The sequence below is a fragment of the Nerophis lumbriciformis genome, linkage group LG25 (genome assembly GCF_033978685.3).
Source record: "Nerophis lumbriciformis linkage group LG25, RoL_Nlum_v2.1, whole genome shotgun sequence".
Classification (NCBI taxonomy): Eukaryota; Metazoa; Chordata; class Actinopteri; order Syngnathiformes; family Syngnathidae; genus Nerophis; species Nerophis lumbriciformis.
In genome coordinates, this window is record NC_084572.2 from 5,529,966 (window position 1) to 5,546,268 (window position 16,303).

At 40.1% G+C, this 16,303-nt stretch overlaps 1 protein-coding gene across 3 annotated transcripts in view; it reads right to left on the reverse strand.

Moving 5' to 3' along the window:
- The window catches only part of LOC133621527 (zinc finger protein 800-like), a 102,410-nt gene that overhangs the window by 36,541 nt on the left and 49,566 nt on the right, over positions 1–16,303 (reverse strand). For all 3 annotated transcript variants that reach the window (XM_061983602.2, XM_061983601.2, XM_072916042.1), the window contains 2 exons: positions 6,366–6,663; positions 2,409–2,504 (listed from right to left, as the gene is read on the reverse strand). In XM_061983602.2, coding sequence (XP_061839586.2) covers positions 2,409–2,504; positions 6,366–6,663 — 394 coding nt within the window. The remainder of the gene's footprint in view (positions 1–2,408; positions 2,505–6,365; positions 6,664–16,303) is intronic.

A 16,303-nucleotide genomic window follows, 5' to 3' on the forward strand; every position in this document is an offset into this window, starting at 1 on the left:
GTCAGGGGTAACAGCTTTTACTTTATAATGGGTCTGCTAAGCTCCGCTTTCCGGTCAGAATTCGAGGCCGCCGATTTGTGACATTCTGGTTGCTTTAGTACTAGTTTTGCAGGACACAACCGGACCGGTTTCTTTTTTTACTGCGCTGTGAATGCGCTACCGCTTTCTCACAAAAACACACACGCTACTGCTTGGATTGATGCCAAATATTAGCAAGAGTTAAGACCGCCCATCTAACTTCAACTCGTGCAAGTAAAATAACTGAATTTGGTAACAAATTGCTACAATTTGAGTTTGAGTTTGAGTTTATTTCGAACATGCAAGTATACAACATGATACATCACAATCTCCAGTTTCTCTTTTCAACATGTTCGAAAAGGAGTAGGAAGAAGCAGAGCTTATTTATTAATCCTACCCCTTTTCTTTTACATAACAGTTGCTAAAACTTTTGTTCACTTCCTGTTCTCAATTTATTCACAATATACTCCATAAGTACCGGTAATCACAATAAAATAAGTAAATAAATGATAATTGGTGAAGTAAGTTACATTTCATATGTTGAGATAGGTAAGATTATTTTGTGAGTGAAATAATGAAAGAATGGATGAGTTAAATAAATTCAGAATGTTTATCATGGTTCTTCTTCTTTGTACTTTGTAAACACTTTAAGTTTGAAGAGTTTCTTGAAGTGGATCCTATTAGTACATTGTTTGATTGCTTTGCTTAATCCATTCCATCATTTAATTCCACATACTGATATACTGAAGGTCTTAAGTGTTGTACGTGCATACAAATGTTTTAAATTACAGATTATATTTCTCCTCTTTTTTTGAGAAGAATTGTTGTATATTCTTGGGTAGCAGGTTATAGTTTGCTTTGTGTATAATTTTAGCTGTTTGCAAATTCACTATGTCGTAGAATTTCAGAATCTTTGATTCAATAAATAAAGGATTTGTGTGTTCTCTATATCCAACATGATGTATTATTCTAACTGATCTTTTTTGTAACACCGTTAATGAATGAAGTGTACTTTTGTAATTATTTCCCCATATTTCTGCACAATAACTCAGATATGGTAACACTAGTGAGCAGTAGAGAATATGAAGTGATTTTTTGTCTAGAACATGTTTTGCTTTATTCATTATTGACGTGTTTCTTGCTACTTTATGTTGTATATTTTTTACGTGAGATTTCCAGTTCAATTTATCATCAATCATTATACCTAGAAATTTGGTTTCATTTACTCTTTCAATTTCTATTCCGTCTATTTGTATTTGTGTTTGACTTTCTCTTCTACTGTTACCAAATAGCATTATTTTAGTTTTACTGAGATTCAACGATAGTCTGTTTTTGTCAAACCATCTTTTTAATTTGTTAATTTCTTCTGTTATTATTTGTAGTATCTTCTGTGTGTTCTCTCCTGAACAAAACGCTGTTGTATCATCTGCAAATAATACTAACTTTAAATCTGTTGTAACTTTACAAATGTCATTTATATATAGATTGAATAATTTAGGTCCTAGTATTGATCCCTGAGGTACACCACAGGATATATTTAGCGTTGTAGAGGTGTGTTCGCCTACCTTCACGTATTGTTTCCTGTTCATTAGATAACTTCTTATCCAGTTTAAGACTAACCCTCTGATGCCATATCGTTCTAGTTTTTTGATTAAAATATTGTGATTAATTGTGTCAAATGGATCCATAAAAACTGCTGCCGCACATTTTTTATTATCTATAGGATTGGTAATTTCTTCTGTAATTTCAATTAAAGCCATCGAAGTTGAAACATTAGCTCTGTATCCATATTGATTTTCTTCGAGTATTCTATTTTTATTTATGAAACTCTCTAATCTGTACATCTTATCTTTGTACATTTATCCATAGTTTTGTTTTTAGTACTTACTAATAATTGTATTTTTCTTAAAGCACATACCAGGATTGGCAACCATAAATCATAATTTAATATTATGTTATTAATACATCTTTTTTTATTATATTGTAATCTAATTTTTGATTATGTAAAATTGTAAATTGTTCTTTGAGTGCAACAAGAAAAACACATTGTGTTTAATGCCCTTTAATTTATATTTTAACCTGCTAAAATTGTTCTTTGAGTGCAATAGGAAACATATGTTTATTGCATTTTAAGATTTTCTGTTAAAATAAAGCCAAAATTGAATGTTTTTCGTAATTCCCTTTATTTGGAAAAGAATCGATATACATTTTGGTACCGGTACCAAATTATTGGTATCGGGACAACCCTACTTCTGACTTTACTAGACGAACCTGACTGGTCGCTGTACTGTAGTGGTGTTGGGCTTAAAAATAGAAGCCCAGATATAGGCCCATTCTTAAAACCCAAAATGTAGGACAGACATGTGACATGGTGCAAATGTCTCACAAACCTGAGCGGAAGCATTCAATGATCTGGTGGATTCCGGACTTGGACGTGTGCAGTGGCTGCTGGAGCAGAGGAGCATCTCCGGGCTCCACACAGTGACCTTACACCAGGAGACAATACAGGAAGGATGTAAAAAAAAAGATGACAGTTCAAACTTCAGTTGCCATTGTCATGGCTGCAAAATGCAGCACAAGGAGTGATGTGTGTGTCACCTTTAAGAAAAAACAATGTGACCAAAACAACTCGGGTCCAAATGTATGTCTAGTCAAAATGCAAAGTAGTCTGTGCTGTCTTTCGTGAAGTCTGCCATGATTAGTAGTGTTGTTGTTGTTGAAGGAAATAGTCAACTTTGTGATATATCTGTGAAATTAATACGCCGCTGTACGCTTAAAATGAGCAAAGTACGTAAATATTACATTATGAATGTACCTGTTACTATGTATACATACAGTACAGGCCAAAACTTTGGACACACCTTCTCATTTCAATGCGTTTTCTTTATTTTCATGACTATTTACATTGTAGATTGTCACTGAAGGAGTGAAAACCCTTTCAGGTGACAATCTGAAGCTCATGGAGAGAATGCCATATTGTAGCGCAGTGGTTCTCAAATGGGGGTACGCGTACCCCTGGGGGTACTTGAAGGTAAGCCAAGGGGTACGTGACATTTTTTTTAAATATTCTAAAAATAGCAACAATTCAAAAATCCTTTATAAATATATTTATTGAATAATACTTCAACAAAATATGAATGTAAGTTCATAAACTGAACATCAAATCAAGTAGGCTATTCCATTCATTACAATGCAATATTCAGTGTTGACAGCTAGAGTTTTTGTGGACATATTTATAATTGAATCACTTGTTTATTTTTCAACAAGTTTTTAGTTATTTTTGTATCTTGTTTTTTCCAAATAGTTCAAGAAAGACCACTACAAATGAGCAATATTTTATACAATTTAATAAATCAGAAACTGATGACGTAGTGCTGTATTTTACTTCTTTTTTTCAACCCAAAATGCTTTGCTCTGATTAGGGGGTACTTGAATTAAAAAAATGTTCAGAGGGGGTACATCACTGAAAAAAGGTTGAGAACCACTGTTGTAGCGTCCCGGAAGAGTTAGTGCCGCAAGGGGTTCTGGGTATTTGTTCTGTTGTGTTTATGTTGTGTTACGGTGCGGATGTTCTCCCGAAATGTGTTTGTCATTCTTGTTTGGTGTGGGTTCACAGTGTGGCGCATTTTTGTAACAGGGTTAAAGTTGTTTATACGGCCACCCTCAAGTCCCATATATATATATATATATATATATATATATATATATATATATATATATATATATATATATATATATATATATATATATATATATATATATATATATATATATATATATATATATATATATATATATATATATATATATATATATATATATATATATATGGGACGGCGTGGCGCAGTGGGAGAGTGGCCGTGCGCAACCCGACGGTCCCTGGTTCAATCCCCACCTAGTACCAACCTCGTCATGTCCGTTGTGTCCTGAGCAAGACACTTCACCCTTGCTCCTGATGGGTGCTGGTTAGCGCCTTGCATGGCAGCTCCCTCCATCAGTGTGTGAATGTGTGTGTGAATGGGTAAATGTGGAAGTAGTGTCAAAGCGCTTTGAGTACCTTGAAGGTAGAAAAGCGCTATACAAGTACAACCCATTTATTTATTTATTATATATATATATATATATATATATATATATGTGTGTGTGTATATATATATATATATATACCGGTATATATATATATGTATATGTGTGTGTGTATATACATATATATATATATATATATATATATATATATATATATATATATATATATATGATATGTGTGTATGTTACTCATCAGTTACTCAGTACTTGAGTAGTTTTTTCACAACATACTTTTTACTTTTACTCAAGTAAATATTTGGGTGACTACTCCTTACTTTTACTTGAGTAATAAATCTCTAAAGTAACAGTACTCTTACTTGAGTACAATTTCTGGCTACTCGACCCACCTCTGCTTGTAGATCGTGTAGGCTCCTGTGTGAGGTAAACACATTTGTATCGTCAGCAAAAATTATTTTATGAAAAGTTTCGGAGGAGTTTACAAAATCATTTATGTATAGGATAAAAAGGAGAGGCCCCAAGATGGATCCCTGGGGAACCCCATAATTTATGGTCATACAGGGTGACTTGTGATCATTGACGCATACACATTGCTGCCTTCCGTATAGGTAAGAGCGGAACCAATCGAGAGGTACCCCTCTGACACCATAGTGATATAGCTTATACAATAAGATCTCAAAGTCTATTGTGTCAAAGGCCTTGGATAGATCCAAAAAAATGCCAATACCGCATTTTCCTTCTTCAATACAGTCATTGACCTTTTCCAAGAGGTCGAGTATAGCCGTACAGGTGGTGCTTTTTTTACGAAAACCATATTGGGAGGGGACAAGGATATTTAGTTTTTCCAGAAAGCCATTCAGTCGGTTATAGACAGAGGTGGGTAGTAACGCGCTACATTTACTCCGTTACATCTACTTGAGTAACTTTTGGGATAAATTGTACTTCTAAGAGTAGTTTTATTGCAACATACTTTTACTTTTACTTGAGTATATTTATAGAGAAGAAACGCTACTTTTACTCAGCTACTTTTATCTACATTCAGCTCGCTACTCGCTACTATTTTTTATCGATCTGTTAATGCACGCTTTGTTTGTTTTGGTCTGACATAGTGCCTGCGTTTCAACAAATACAGTCACTTTTTTTGACGTTGGACCAATCAAACAGAGCCAGGCGGTCACATGACCTGACTTAAACAAGTTGAAAAACTTATTGGGGTGTTACCATTTAGTGGTCAATTGTACGGAATATATACTGTACTGTGCAATCTACTAATACAAGTTTCAATCAATCAATCAAAAGTGTGAAGGAAAAAAGACCCTTTTATTTCAACCGTACATCCCGTCAAAAGCCTAAAGACTGACTGCACAGTTCCTGTCTTCACAATAAAAGTGCCGCTCCATCGCGCCTGCGCTTTCAAAACAAGAGTCTCCGAAAGCCAGCGCAAACAAGCTAGCAAGCTACGGAGTTTGCCGCCAATGTATTTCTTGTAAAGTGTATAAAAACGAATATGGAAGCTGGACAAATAAGATGCCAAAAACCAACCACTTTCATGTGGTATTAGACAGAAAGGAGGAACTTTTTTTCTCCTCCATTTGAAAACGTGGACGTTATCATCACTACTGTCTGATTACAATCAATGCAAGTCATCAGAATCAGGTAATACACCAACTTATATTCTTGTCTTCATGAAAGAAAGGAATCTATATGTGTTAAACATGCATGTATATTCATTAAAACACCTTTAACATGTAAACAAAAACGGCAAAATAAATAAATATAAATTATATACTGTATATATATATATATATATATATATATATATATATATATAAATGTGTGTGTATATATATATATATATATATATATATATATATATATATATATATATATATATATATATATATATGATATGTGTGTGTATGTTACTCATCAGTTACTCAGTACTTGAGTAGTTTTTTCACAACATACTTTTTACTTTTACTCAAGTAAATATTTGGGTGACTACTCCTTACTTTTACTTGAGTAATAAATCTCTAAAGTAACAGTACTCTTACTTGAGTACAATTTCTGGCTACTCTACCCACCTCTGGTTATAGACCACTTTATCAAATATTTTTGAAAATGTTGGTAAAATTGAAATTGGCCTATAATTGTTCATATTATTTTTATCACCTGATTTAAAAATTGGGATTATTTTTGCCACTTTGGACATTTTGGGTACAATGCCAGCACTAAGTGAGAGGTTTATACAGTGACAGAGAGGATTTATGATCACATTTGCTATGATCATCAACTTGACCCACCTGTGTTATGAGTGGCAGCAGTGCTGTGGTGCAGCAGATCCTCAGTCTGGCAGCTCTGTTCCCGGGTCTCCGGGGCATCGCCTGTGTCGGGTTCTGGCAGCAGCGGGGGGATGGGCCTCCACAGGGGCTTGGACTGAGCGGCGGAGTCACCCTTGGATGCCTGGACGTCCGTTTGGGTTTCTGTCGGGTTTTTAGCCGGCGCCTCAGACGGAGCGGGAGCGCCGAGGTGATCAGAGGAGCTGTTGGACTGCGGGGAGCGCTGGTTGCTTAAATGGAGCGGCCTTTCCTCCTCCTCCGGCTGGGGGCACAGAAGCAGGCGTGTGAGCATGGATGACAGATGTCACTAACAGTCTTAATCCCTCCGCTGCTTTGTTCCGCACATGATGATCAATATCGAGCATCCACGGGCTGATTAACCTAGTAGGTGAGTGACGAGAACGTGTTGCTCACTCCTGCACCTCCCTGGTCTTTCCTCCACTCCCACCCACCAATTTATCCTCATCTTCTTTCCTCAGCCCCTCGTCTGTCTCGCTCACCAAGTGCGCCCCCGCCGCCCTTGAAAGTCGGATAAATGAGTCCGGCATTCAGACGCCTCTCCGAATGTCAGTCGCGGCGCAAAGTGGGCCACCTGAACTCTTTTACTGAACCGTCATCCAATTATCGCAAGATATCTCGACGGTGTGTCAGCGCAACACGCACGAGCGCCGTGTAAATGTAAAAGTTGAGTTGAGGTGTTTTTCACGTGATCGGGTCGATATCGTGGGTCTGGGTACGTTTTTTGTTTTTTTTTGCTTCATTCCTGTGAGAATCCTGCGTGTGAGACTGACGCATTCGGCAGTGGTCGGCAACGCAAAATTTTGAAAGAGCCATATTGGCCAAAAAAACAAATCTGTCTGGAGCCGCAAAAATCTTAAAAGCCTTATATAAGTGTTATAATGAAGGAAACACATGATGTACGTGTCTATATTACCGTATTTTCCGCACTATAAGGCGCACCTAAAAACCACAAATTTTCTCAAAAGCTGACAGTGCGCCTCATAACCCGGTGCGCTTTATATATGGATAAATATTAAGATTCATTTTCATAAAGTTTCGGTCTCGCAACTTTGGTAAACAGCCGCCATCTTTTTTCCCGGTAGAACAGGAAGCGCTTCTTCTTCTACGCAAGCAACCGCCAAGGTAAGCACCCGCCCCCATAGAACAGGAAGCGCTTCTTCTTCTACTGTAAGCAACCACCCGCCCGCGTAGAAGAAGAAAAACCGCGCGGATATACCGTACGTTTCATTTCCTTTGTGTGTTTACATCTGTAAAGACCACAAAATGGCTCCTACCAAGCGACAGGTATCCGGTTCATGAAAAGACGCAATCTCTCCATCCGCACACGGATTACTATTTCACAGCAACTGATATTCCTGTGAACCGCACTGTGGATACAACGGGAGCACGTACGGTGAATATTCGCACCACAGGGAATGAGAAGTCATCCTTCACTGTGGTTCTAGCTTGCCATGCTAATGGCCAGAAACTTCCACCCATGGTGATATTCAAAAGGAAGACCTTGCCAAAAGAGACCTTTCCAGCCGGCGTCATCATAAAAGCTAACTCGAAGGGATGGATGAAGAAAAGATGAGCGAGTGGTTAAGGTAAGTTTAAGTTTACGCGAAGAGGCCGGGTGGCTTTCTTCACGCAGCTCCGTCCATGTTGATATACGACTCCATGCGCGCCCACATCACGCTGGTTTTAATATATTATTAAAGTTTGACTGACCTATTTGACTGTTTTTTTGACATTCCTTTAGCGCAGTTAGATGCGGCTTATAACACGGGGCGGCTTATAGGTGGACAAAGTTTTGAAATATGCCGTTCATTGAAGGCGCGGCTTATAACCCAGGGCGCCTTATGGTGCGGAAAATACGGTAGCTATATTGGCCTACTATCAAAATGACTATGTGTGTCGCAGGCTGATGCAAATCTTTGTTGACAGAAATATTACATACAGATAATATGTCATGAGACATGTAAACATAAATTGAATACACAGAGGACAATCCATCCATCCATCTTCTTCCACTTATCCGGGTCGGGTCGCGGGGGCAGCAGCCTAAGCAGGGAAGCCCAGACTTCCCTCTCCCCAGCCACTTCGTCCAGCTCTTCCTGTGGGACCCCGAGGCGTTCCCAGACCAGTCGGGAGACATAGTCTTCCCAAGGTGTCCTGGGTCTTCCCCGCGGCCTCCTACCGGTCGGACGTGCCCTAAACACCTCCCTAGGGAGGCGTTCGGGTGGCATCCTGACCAGATGCCCGAACCACCTCAACTGGCTCCTCTCCATGTGGAGGAGCAGCGGCTTTACTTTGAACTCCCACCGGATGGCAGAGCTTCTCACCCTATCTCTAAGGGAGAGCCCCGCCACCCGGCGGAGGAAACTCATTTCGGCCGATTGTACCCGTGATCTTGTCCTTTCGGTCATAACCCAAAGCTCATGACCATAGGTGAGGATGGGAACGTAGATCGACCGGTAAATTGAGAGCTTTGCCTTCCGGCTCAGCTCCTTCTTCACCACAACGGATCGATACAGCGTCCGCATTACTGAAGACGCCGCACCGATCCGCCTGTCGATCTCACGATCCACTCATCCCTCACTCGTGAACAAGACTCCGAGGTACTTGAACTCCTCCACTTGGGGCAAGATCTCCCCCCCAACCCGGAGATGGCACTCCACCCTTTTCCGGGCGAGAACCATGGACTCGGACTTGGAGGTGCTGATTCTCATCCCAGTCGCTTCACACTCGGCTGCGAACCGATCCAGTGAGAGCTGAAGATCCTGGCCAGATGAAGCCATCAGGACCACATCATCTGCAAAAAGCAGAGACCTAATCCTGCAGCCACCAAACCAGATCCCCTCAACGCCTTGACTGCGCCTAGAAATTATGTCCATAAAAGTTATGAACAGAATCGGTGACAATATATCGACTTCCTTAAGGCTCTGGATGCTGTGGGGCTGTCTTGGTTGACAAGACTCTGCAGCATCGCGTGGACATCGGGGGCAGTACCTCTGGATTGGCAGACCGGGGTGGTGGTTCCTCTCTTTAAGAAGGGGAACCGGAGGGTGTGTTCTAACTATCGTGGGATCACACTCCTCAGCCTTCCCGGTAAGGTCTATTCGGGTGTACTGGAGAGCAGGCTACGCCGGATAGTCGAACCTCGGATTCAGGAGGAACAGTGTGGTTTTCGTCCTGGTCGTGGAACTGTGGACCAGCTCTATACTCTCGGCAGGGTCCTTGAGGGTGCATGGGAGTTTGCCCAACCAGTCTACATGTGCTTTGTGGACTTGGAGAAGGCATTCGACCGTGTCCCTCGGGAAGTCCTGTGGGGAGTGCTCAGGGAGTATGGGGTATCGGACTGTCTGATTGTGGCTGGGCTGGGATGGGAACGTAGATCGACCAATAAATTGAGAGCTTTGCCTTCCGGCTCAGCTCCTTCTTCACCACAACGGATCGATACAGCGTCTGCATTACTGAAGACGGAAAAGGGTGGAGTGCCATCTCCGGGTTGGGGAGGAGATCTTGCCCCAAGCGGAGGAGTTCAAGTACCTCGGAGTCTTGTTCACGAGTGAGGGAAGAGTGGATCGTGAGATCGACAGGCGGATCGGTACACAGAGGACAATAGTAAAGGGAATTAAATGAGCTCAAATATCCCAACAAACGAGGCATAATGATGCAGCATGTTAGCATCAATTAGCTCGCAGTCATGCCGTGACCAAAGATGCCCGATTAGCCCCGCCACACAAGTCCATAACATCAACAAAGCTCACCTCCATGCATTCGCGCACAGCATAAAACGTTTGGTGGACAAAAATGAGACAAAGAAGGAGTGGCATGAAACCCGTCTTTCCGTGGCAGCGTCGGAGAAAGTTCTACGTGTAAACGAGCTACGGTGAGTTCAAGTACTGCCAAAATTAGCGCACGGCAAATACTCTCATCAGTGAAGCATGGATAATATAAGCAGTGGGATTTTTAACAATTAGGAAGGTTTGTGTCATGTTTGTTCTCCTACAGAAACCACATTAAAACAAAAAATATATTTTCCCCCCCCATCTTTTTCCATTTTCATACATTTTTGAAAAAGCTCCAGGAAGCCACGAGGGCGGCGCTAAAGAGTTGCTTGCGGCTCCCCCGCATTAAGGAGTGGGGGTTGGTTAACAACCCCCAGGCAGCACCATTGATCAGATGATACAGTATTAGGGCTGGGCGATATGGCCTTTTTTTAATATCTCGATATTTATAGGCCATGTCACGATACATGATATATATTAGGGATGTCCCGATCCGATATTTGGATCGGATCGGCTGCCGATATTTGCCAAAAATTGCGTATCGGCAAGGCATGGGAAAATGCCGATCCAGATCCAGTTTAAAAAAAAACCTCCGTTCCGTGTTTTCCAACGCACCGATTTAAATAATACATTCCACTTTTCTGCTGCTCCCTAATTTCCGTTCCGCATTTTCTAGCACACCTTCAACACATGCACAGGTCTGTGGAATCTCACGCAGTTGCTTTTAGCTGCTGGCATTACACGACAGGCTCTTCTCACTCTTTCCTGTGTCTCCCTCTCACAGACAGCGAGCGCACCTTCTTACACACGTCACATACTGTCACGTCATACGTCACATACGTATACGTCCTTTCCCAGCAGAGAGCGAGGTAGCGGCATGGCTAACGTTAGCTGTGATGCTAGCGCAGCCGCTAAGGTGCGCGCCTGCTCAAGCGTCCTCTGCACACGGCAAATGTATGCCACGCACAAAATCAAATAAAAAAATAAGCGCATAACAATTTTCGACACACGGACACGACAGAGACAACAGTTTTCGTCATCATTGTTCAAATATTATAACGTCTGTCGAGACGCTTATCTCCATTCGGTGCCACACGTCCACACCATCAAAATGCTGAGGCAAAAATTTCCACATCAACACCGTATGAAAAAATTAGTGATTTTTTTAGTTGTGATTTCCTTCTCTGCATGAAAGTTTAAAAGTAGCATATATTAATGCAGTATGAAGAAGAATGTTTTAATGTAGACATGCAAGCCTTGAAAGAACATTTTGAAAATCAAGACTACATTTCCTGCAAATGGGTGCATTTCTACCCTATATTTTAACTTTAGATTTTTTCTCATATCAAACTCTTTTGGCTGTCTTTTTGACACTTACCGTATTTTCCGCACTATTAGCCGCACCTAAAAACCACAAATTTACTCAAAAGCTGACAGTGCGGCTTATAACCCGGTGCGCTTTATATATGGATTAATATTAAGATTCATTTTCATAAAGTTTCGGTCTCGCAACTACGGTAAACAGCCGCCATCTTTTTTCCCCGTAGAAGAGGAAGTGCTTCTTCTTCTACGCAAGCAACCGCCAAGGTAAGCACCCGCCCCCATAGAAGAGGAAGCGCTTCTTCTTCTACTGTAAGCAACCACCCGCCCCCGTAGAAGAAGAAGAAGCGCGCGGATATTACGTTTCATTTCCTTTGTGTGTTTACATCTGTAAAGACCACAAAATGGCTCCTACTAAGCGACAGGTTTCCGGTTCATGAAAAGACGCAATCTCTCCATCCGCACACGGACTACTATTTCACAGCAACTGCCTAAAGACTTTCAAGAAAAGCTGGCTACTTTCCGTGCATATTGTAAAAACAAGATAGCTGAAAAAAAGATCCGGCCAGAGAACATTATCAACATGGACGAGGTTCCACTGACTTTTGATATTCCTGTGAACCGCACTGTGGATACAACGGGAGCACGTACGGTGAATATTCGCACCACAGGGAATGAGAAGTCATCCTTCACTGTGGTTCTAGCTTGCCATGCCAATGGCCAGAAACTTCCACCCATGGTGATATTCAAAAGGAAGACCTTGCCAAAAGAGACCTTTCCAGCCGGCGTCATCATAAAAGCTAACTCGAAGGGATGGATGGATGAAGAAAAGATGAGCGAGTGGTTAAGGTAAGTTTACGCGAAGAGGCCGGGTGGCTTTTTTCACGCAGCTCCGTCCATGTTGATATACGACTCCATGCGCGCCCACATCACGCTGGTTTTTAATATATTATTACAGTTTGACTGACCTATCTGACTGTTTTTTTGACATTCCTTTAGCGCAGTTAGATGCGGCTTATAACACGGGGCGGCTTATAGGTGGACAAAGTTTTGAAATATGCCGTTCATTGAAGGCGCGGCTTATAACCCAGGGCGGCTTATGGTGCGGAAAATACGGTACATCAGGCGCCCCCCTCCACACCCTGGATTATAAATAATGTAAATAATTCAATGTGATTATCTTGTGTGATGAATGTATTATGATGATAGTATATATCTGATAGTATATATCTGTATCATGATGTAAGTGGACCCCGATTTAAACAAGTTGGAAAAACTTATTGGGGTGTTACCATTTAGTGGTCAATTGTACGGAATATGTACTTCACTGTGCAACCTACTAATAAAAGTCTCAATCAATCAATCAAAACACATAGAATCATCATACTGCTGTGATTATATGCATCAAGTGTTCATTCAAGGCTAAGGCAAAATATCGAGATATATATTGTGTATCGCAATATGGCCTTAAAATATCGCAATATTAAAAAAAGGCCATATCGCCCAGCCCTAGTTTCAATGATGCCATTTCTGTTTGTCATGTATAATTTTGTCTATTTTGTCAAGGTCAGTTTCTTGTTACCAACCATTGTGTATTATTCAAACTCCCCTAATTCAGCTGGCTAGTTGTTATCAAGAGTACTAAAACCCTTTTCAACATGATTCTGACAACTAAGTAGGCTAAATAACTTTAAACTTTAATACATGCTCGGATAGGCCAGTATCGGTCAGTATCGGTATCGGATCGGAAATGCAAAAACAATATCGGTATCGGATCGGAAGTGCAAAAACCTGGATCGGGACATCCCTAATATATATCTCCATATTTTGCCTTAGCCTTGAATGAACACTTGCTACTTATAATAACAGCAGTATGATGATTCTATATAACAGCAGTATGATGATTCTATGTGTCTACATTAAAACATTCTTCTTCATACTGCATTAATATATGCTACTTTTAAACTTTCATGCAGAGAGGGAAATCACAACTAAGTCAATTTAGCAAAAGTGTCTTTATTAAACAGTTATTAAGCAGTGGCACAAACATTCATGTCATTTCCAAAACAGAAAGTGCAAAATTGTCAGACATTTTAAAACAAGCTATTAGTGCACTTTTGTGCATGATGTCACTAAGATGACATATCAAAACAACACTAAATTAAAGTGCACTTTTTGTACAGAACGCCACTACAATAGTTTAAAACAAATAAAGTGCACTTTTGTGCATGATGTCACTCAAGATATTTCAATAAGTGTCAAATAAAAATGAGCTGCATAATAGGAAATCAAATAGTGTATGTCCTTCGCTATGTGGACGTTATCTCCTTCTGTTGTTGACTAGTTTTTTCATCCAGTGTTGATCTGGAAATTGTTGCTCCGGCATTTTGTGGGTGTGGCACCGAACGGAGATGTTGACATGCGGAGTTTCAAGCACTCTTCATTCTCTAGCGCAGGGGTCGGCAACCTTCAGCATACAAAGAGCCATTGGAGCCCATTTCCCCCCAAATAAAACCCACCTAGAGCCACGAACTCTGTTAGATTCCTAAAATGACGATAACACCACTTATAGTTTCCTTACACTTGTGCTATAGGACTAAGGCTGCAGCTAACGATTATTTTTATATCGATTAATCTATAGATTATTTTTTCGATTAATCTGTTAATCTATAGATTATTTTTTCCGATTATTCTATAGATTTTTCCTTTTACCGATTATTTTTTTTATTCAAAATGAAGATGATAAAATAAATGTAGGCCATTTTTTTCAAAAGGCATGGCTTTTATTTACAAAAAAAAAAAAGTATGGCCACTCAGTCAACATTGACAACAACATGACAAAATATTCTGTAACAATGTAAACATTTAAAACTTTTAACATTTAACAAAATTAAAAGTAGCTTATTTGCTTTTTAATGTGCAAATATAAAAGTAAACATCCAGTGCAAATCGTAATATTCTGCAATAGTATAAGCATTTCAAAAGTAAAAGTTTTGCTTATTTTGCTTTAAAATGTGCAAAAATAAAGATAAACATCCAATACAAAAAAGTGCAAAACGAAAATAATCTGTAACAATGTAAACATTTCAACAAAAGTAAAAGTATTGCTTATTTGCTAAAATGTGCAAAAATAAAGATACACATCCAATACATCCATCCATCCATTTTCTACCGCTTATTCCCTTTGGGGTCGCGGGGGGCGCTGGAGCCTATCTCAGCTACAATCGGGCAAAAAAGTGCAAAACAAAATATTCTGTAACAGTGTAAACATTTCAACAAAAGTAAAAGTATTGCTTATTTTGCTTAATAACACAACAATGATAGTATGATTAAAGTGAAAGTGAATTGTTGGTTTGTACATAGTATATGTAACCGTTAATGTTGTAAAAGGTATTTGCACAACTAATTAACGTTAGCGTTTGTGACACGTTTTGTGCCGTGGGGTTCTTTCAGGACCGACAGACTGAACGCCAGATGGCTTTGCCAGGTTTACAATCTTTTAATTTTACACAAAGTATTTTCTCTTCCAACTCTTTTTTCTTTCTTTCCTCGCTTTTCAACTCCTCTTCCTCGCTCACTCGTCGTCCTCTGTCTCTGTCTCTCCTCCTCTCTCGCTCCACGTCAGCTTCACTCTGACTCCTTCCAGTCTCTCTTCCCTTTCTCTCTGCTGCTCCCCTTTTCTTCAGCGAGAGGAGATTGGATGATCGTGCCCAGGTGCGCGGATCGCGCACCTGGGCATGATTGCGGCGTCGCTCCCGGCGCGCCCCACCTCGCCGCTCGCTCGCCGGCCCCGCCTCTCCACAGCGTTAAAGAGGAGTGCGTCTTTGTAAACACTGAACAGGCACGCCAAACGCGCCTCTCAGAGCGAAACGGTGCTTTAGTTTATGAATTTACAACGCAGATACAAATGACACATTCATGTTTTTGTGTAATGATGACAACGTATACTCACGCAGACGATTGACTAGTTGATGGTGATGGCAAGAACGCTGTCGGTTTTCTTTTCAAATGTTCGTTCATAGCCGTTGTGCTGCTATGATAGGCCATTTCCGCTCGACACAGTGTGCATACAACAACATTATTAGGCCGTTTATTGAAATACTCCCACACTTTTGATGACTTTTTTTTGCTTTTTTCCCCTCGCTCGCACCGTCTGCTTTGCGATCCGCCATGACAGTAGTGTGACGTAAATATGCGACGCATCGACGCACAAAAATGGCGTTGACGTATTTACGTAACCGATGACGTCGACTACGTCGACGCGTCGTTTCAGCCTTATATAGGACTTATGAAAATAAACACTTATTTGATGTATTTCTGGGTATAACAAAGCAAATCATCAAATTATTTTGAACATTAGGAAAAAATACACTGTTCCTTCCCTTAATAATGAATAAAAAATTTAAAATCAACTCATTCCAATGTTCTGAAGGCATACGACTGGCATATTCATTTGACTAAAAATTCAAAACAACTACCTAGTCATCAATAAAAACATCAAATTAATAAAAATGTAAATAAATAAAATGTTTCTCTTTTGTGATTCGTCCATTGCTAGGTGTTGAACCGGTATGAACAATACAATTGCGTGGCAGCAAGAGATGTCGCATAAGGGCTGTGACATACATTTCCATCGACAATATATTCAAATGTGTTTTATTTTCATATGACAAGATCCCATAACGCTCCAAAATAACAACTGTTGAATTAAAATAAACTAAATAAAATGAAATATAATAAATCAATCTGTGGTGGGCTCTCCTATTTCTGGGGCTGAGGTTGCTGAGG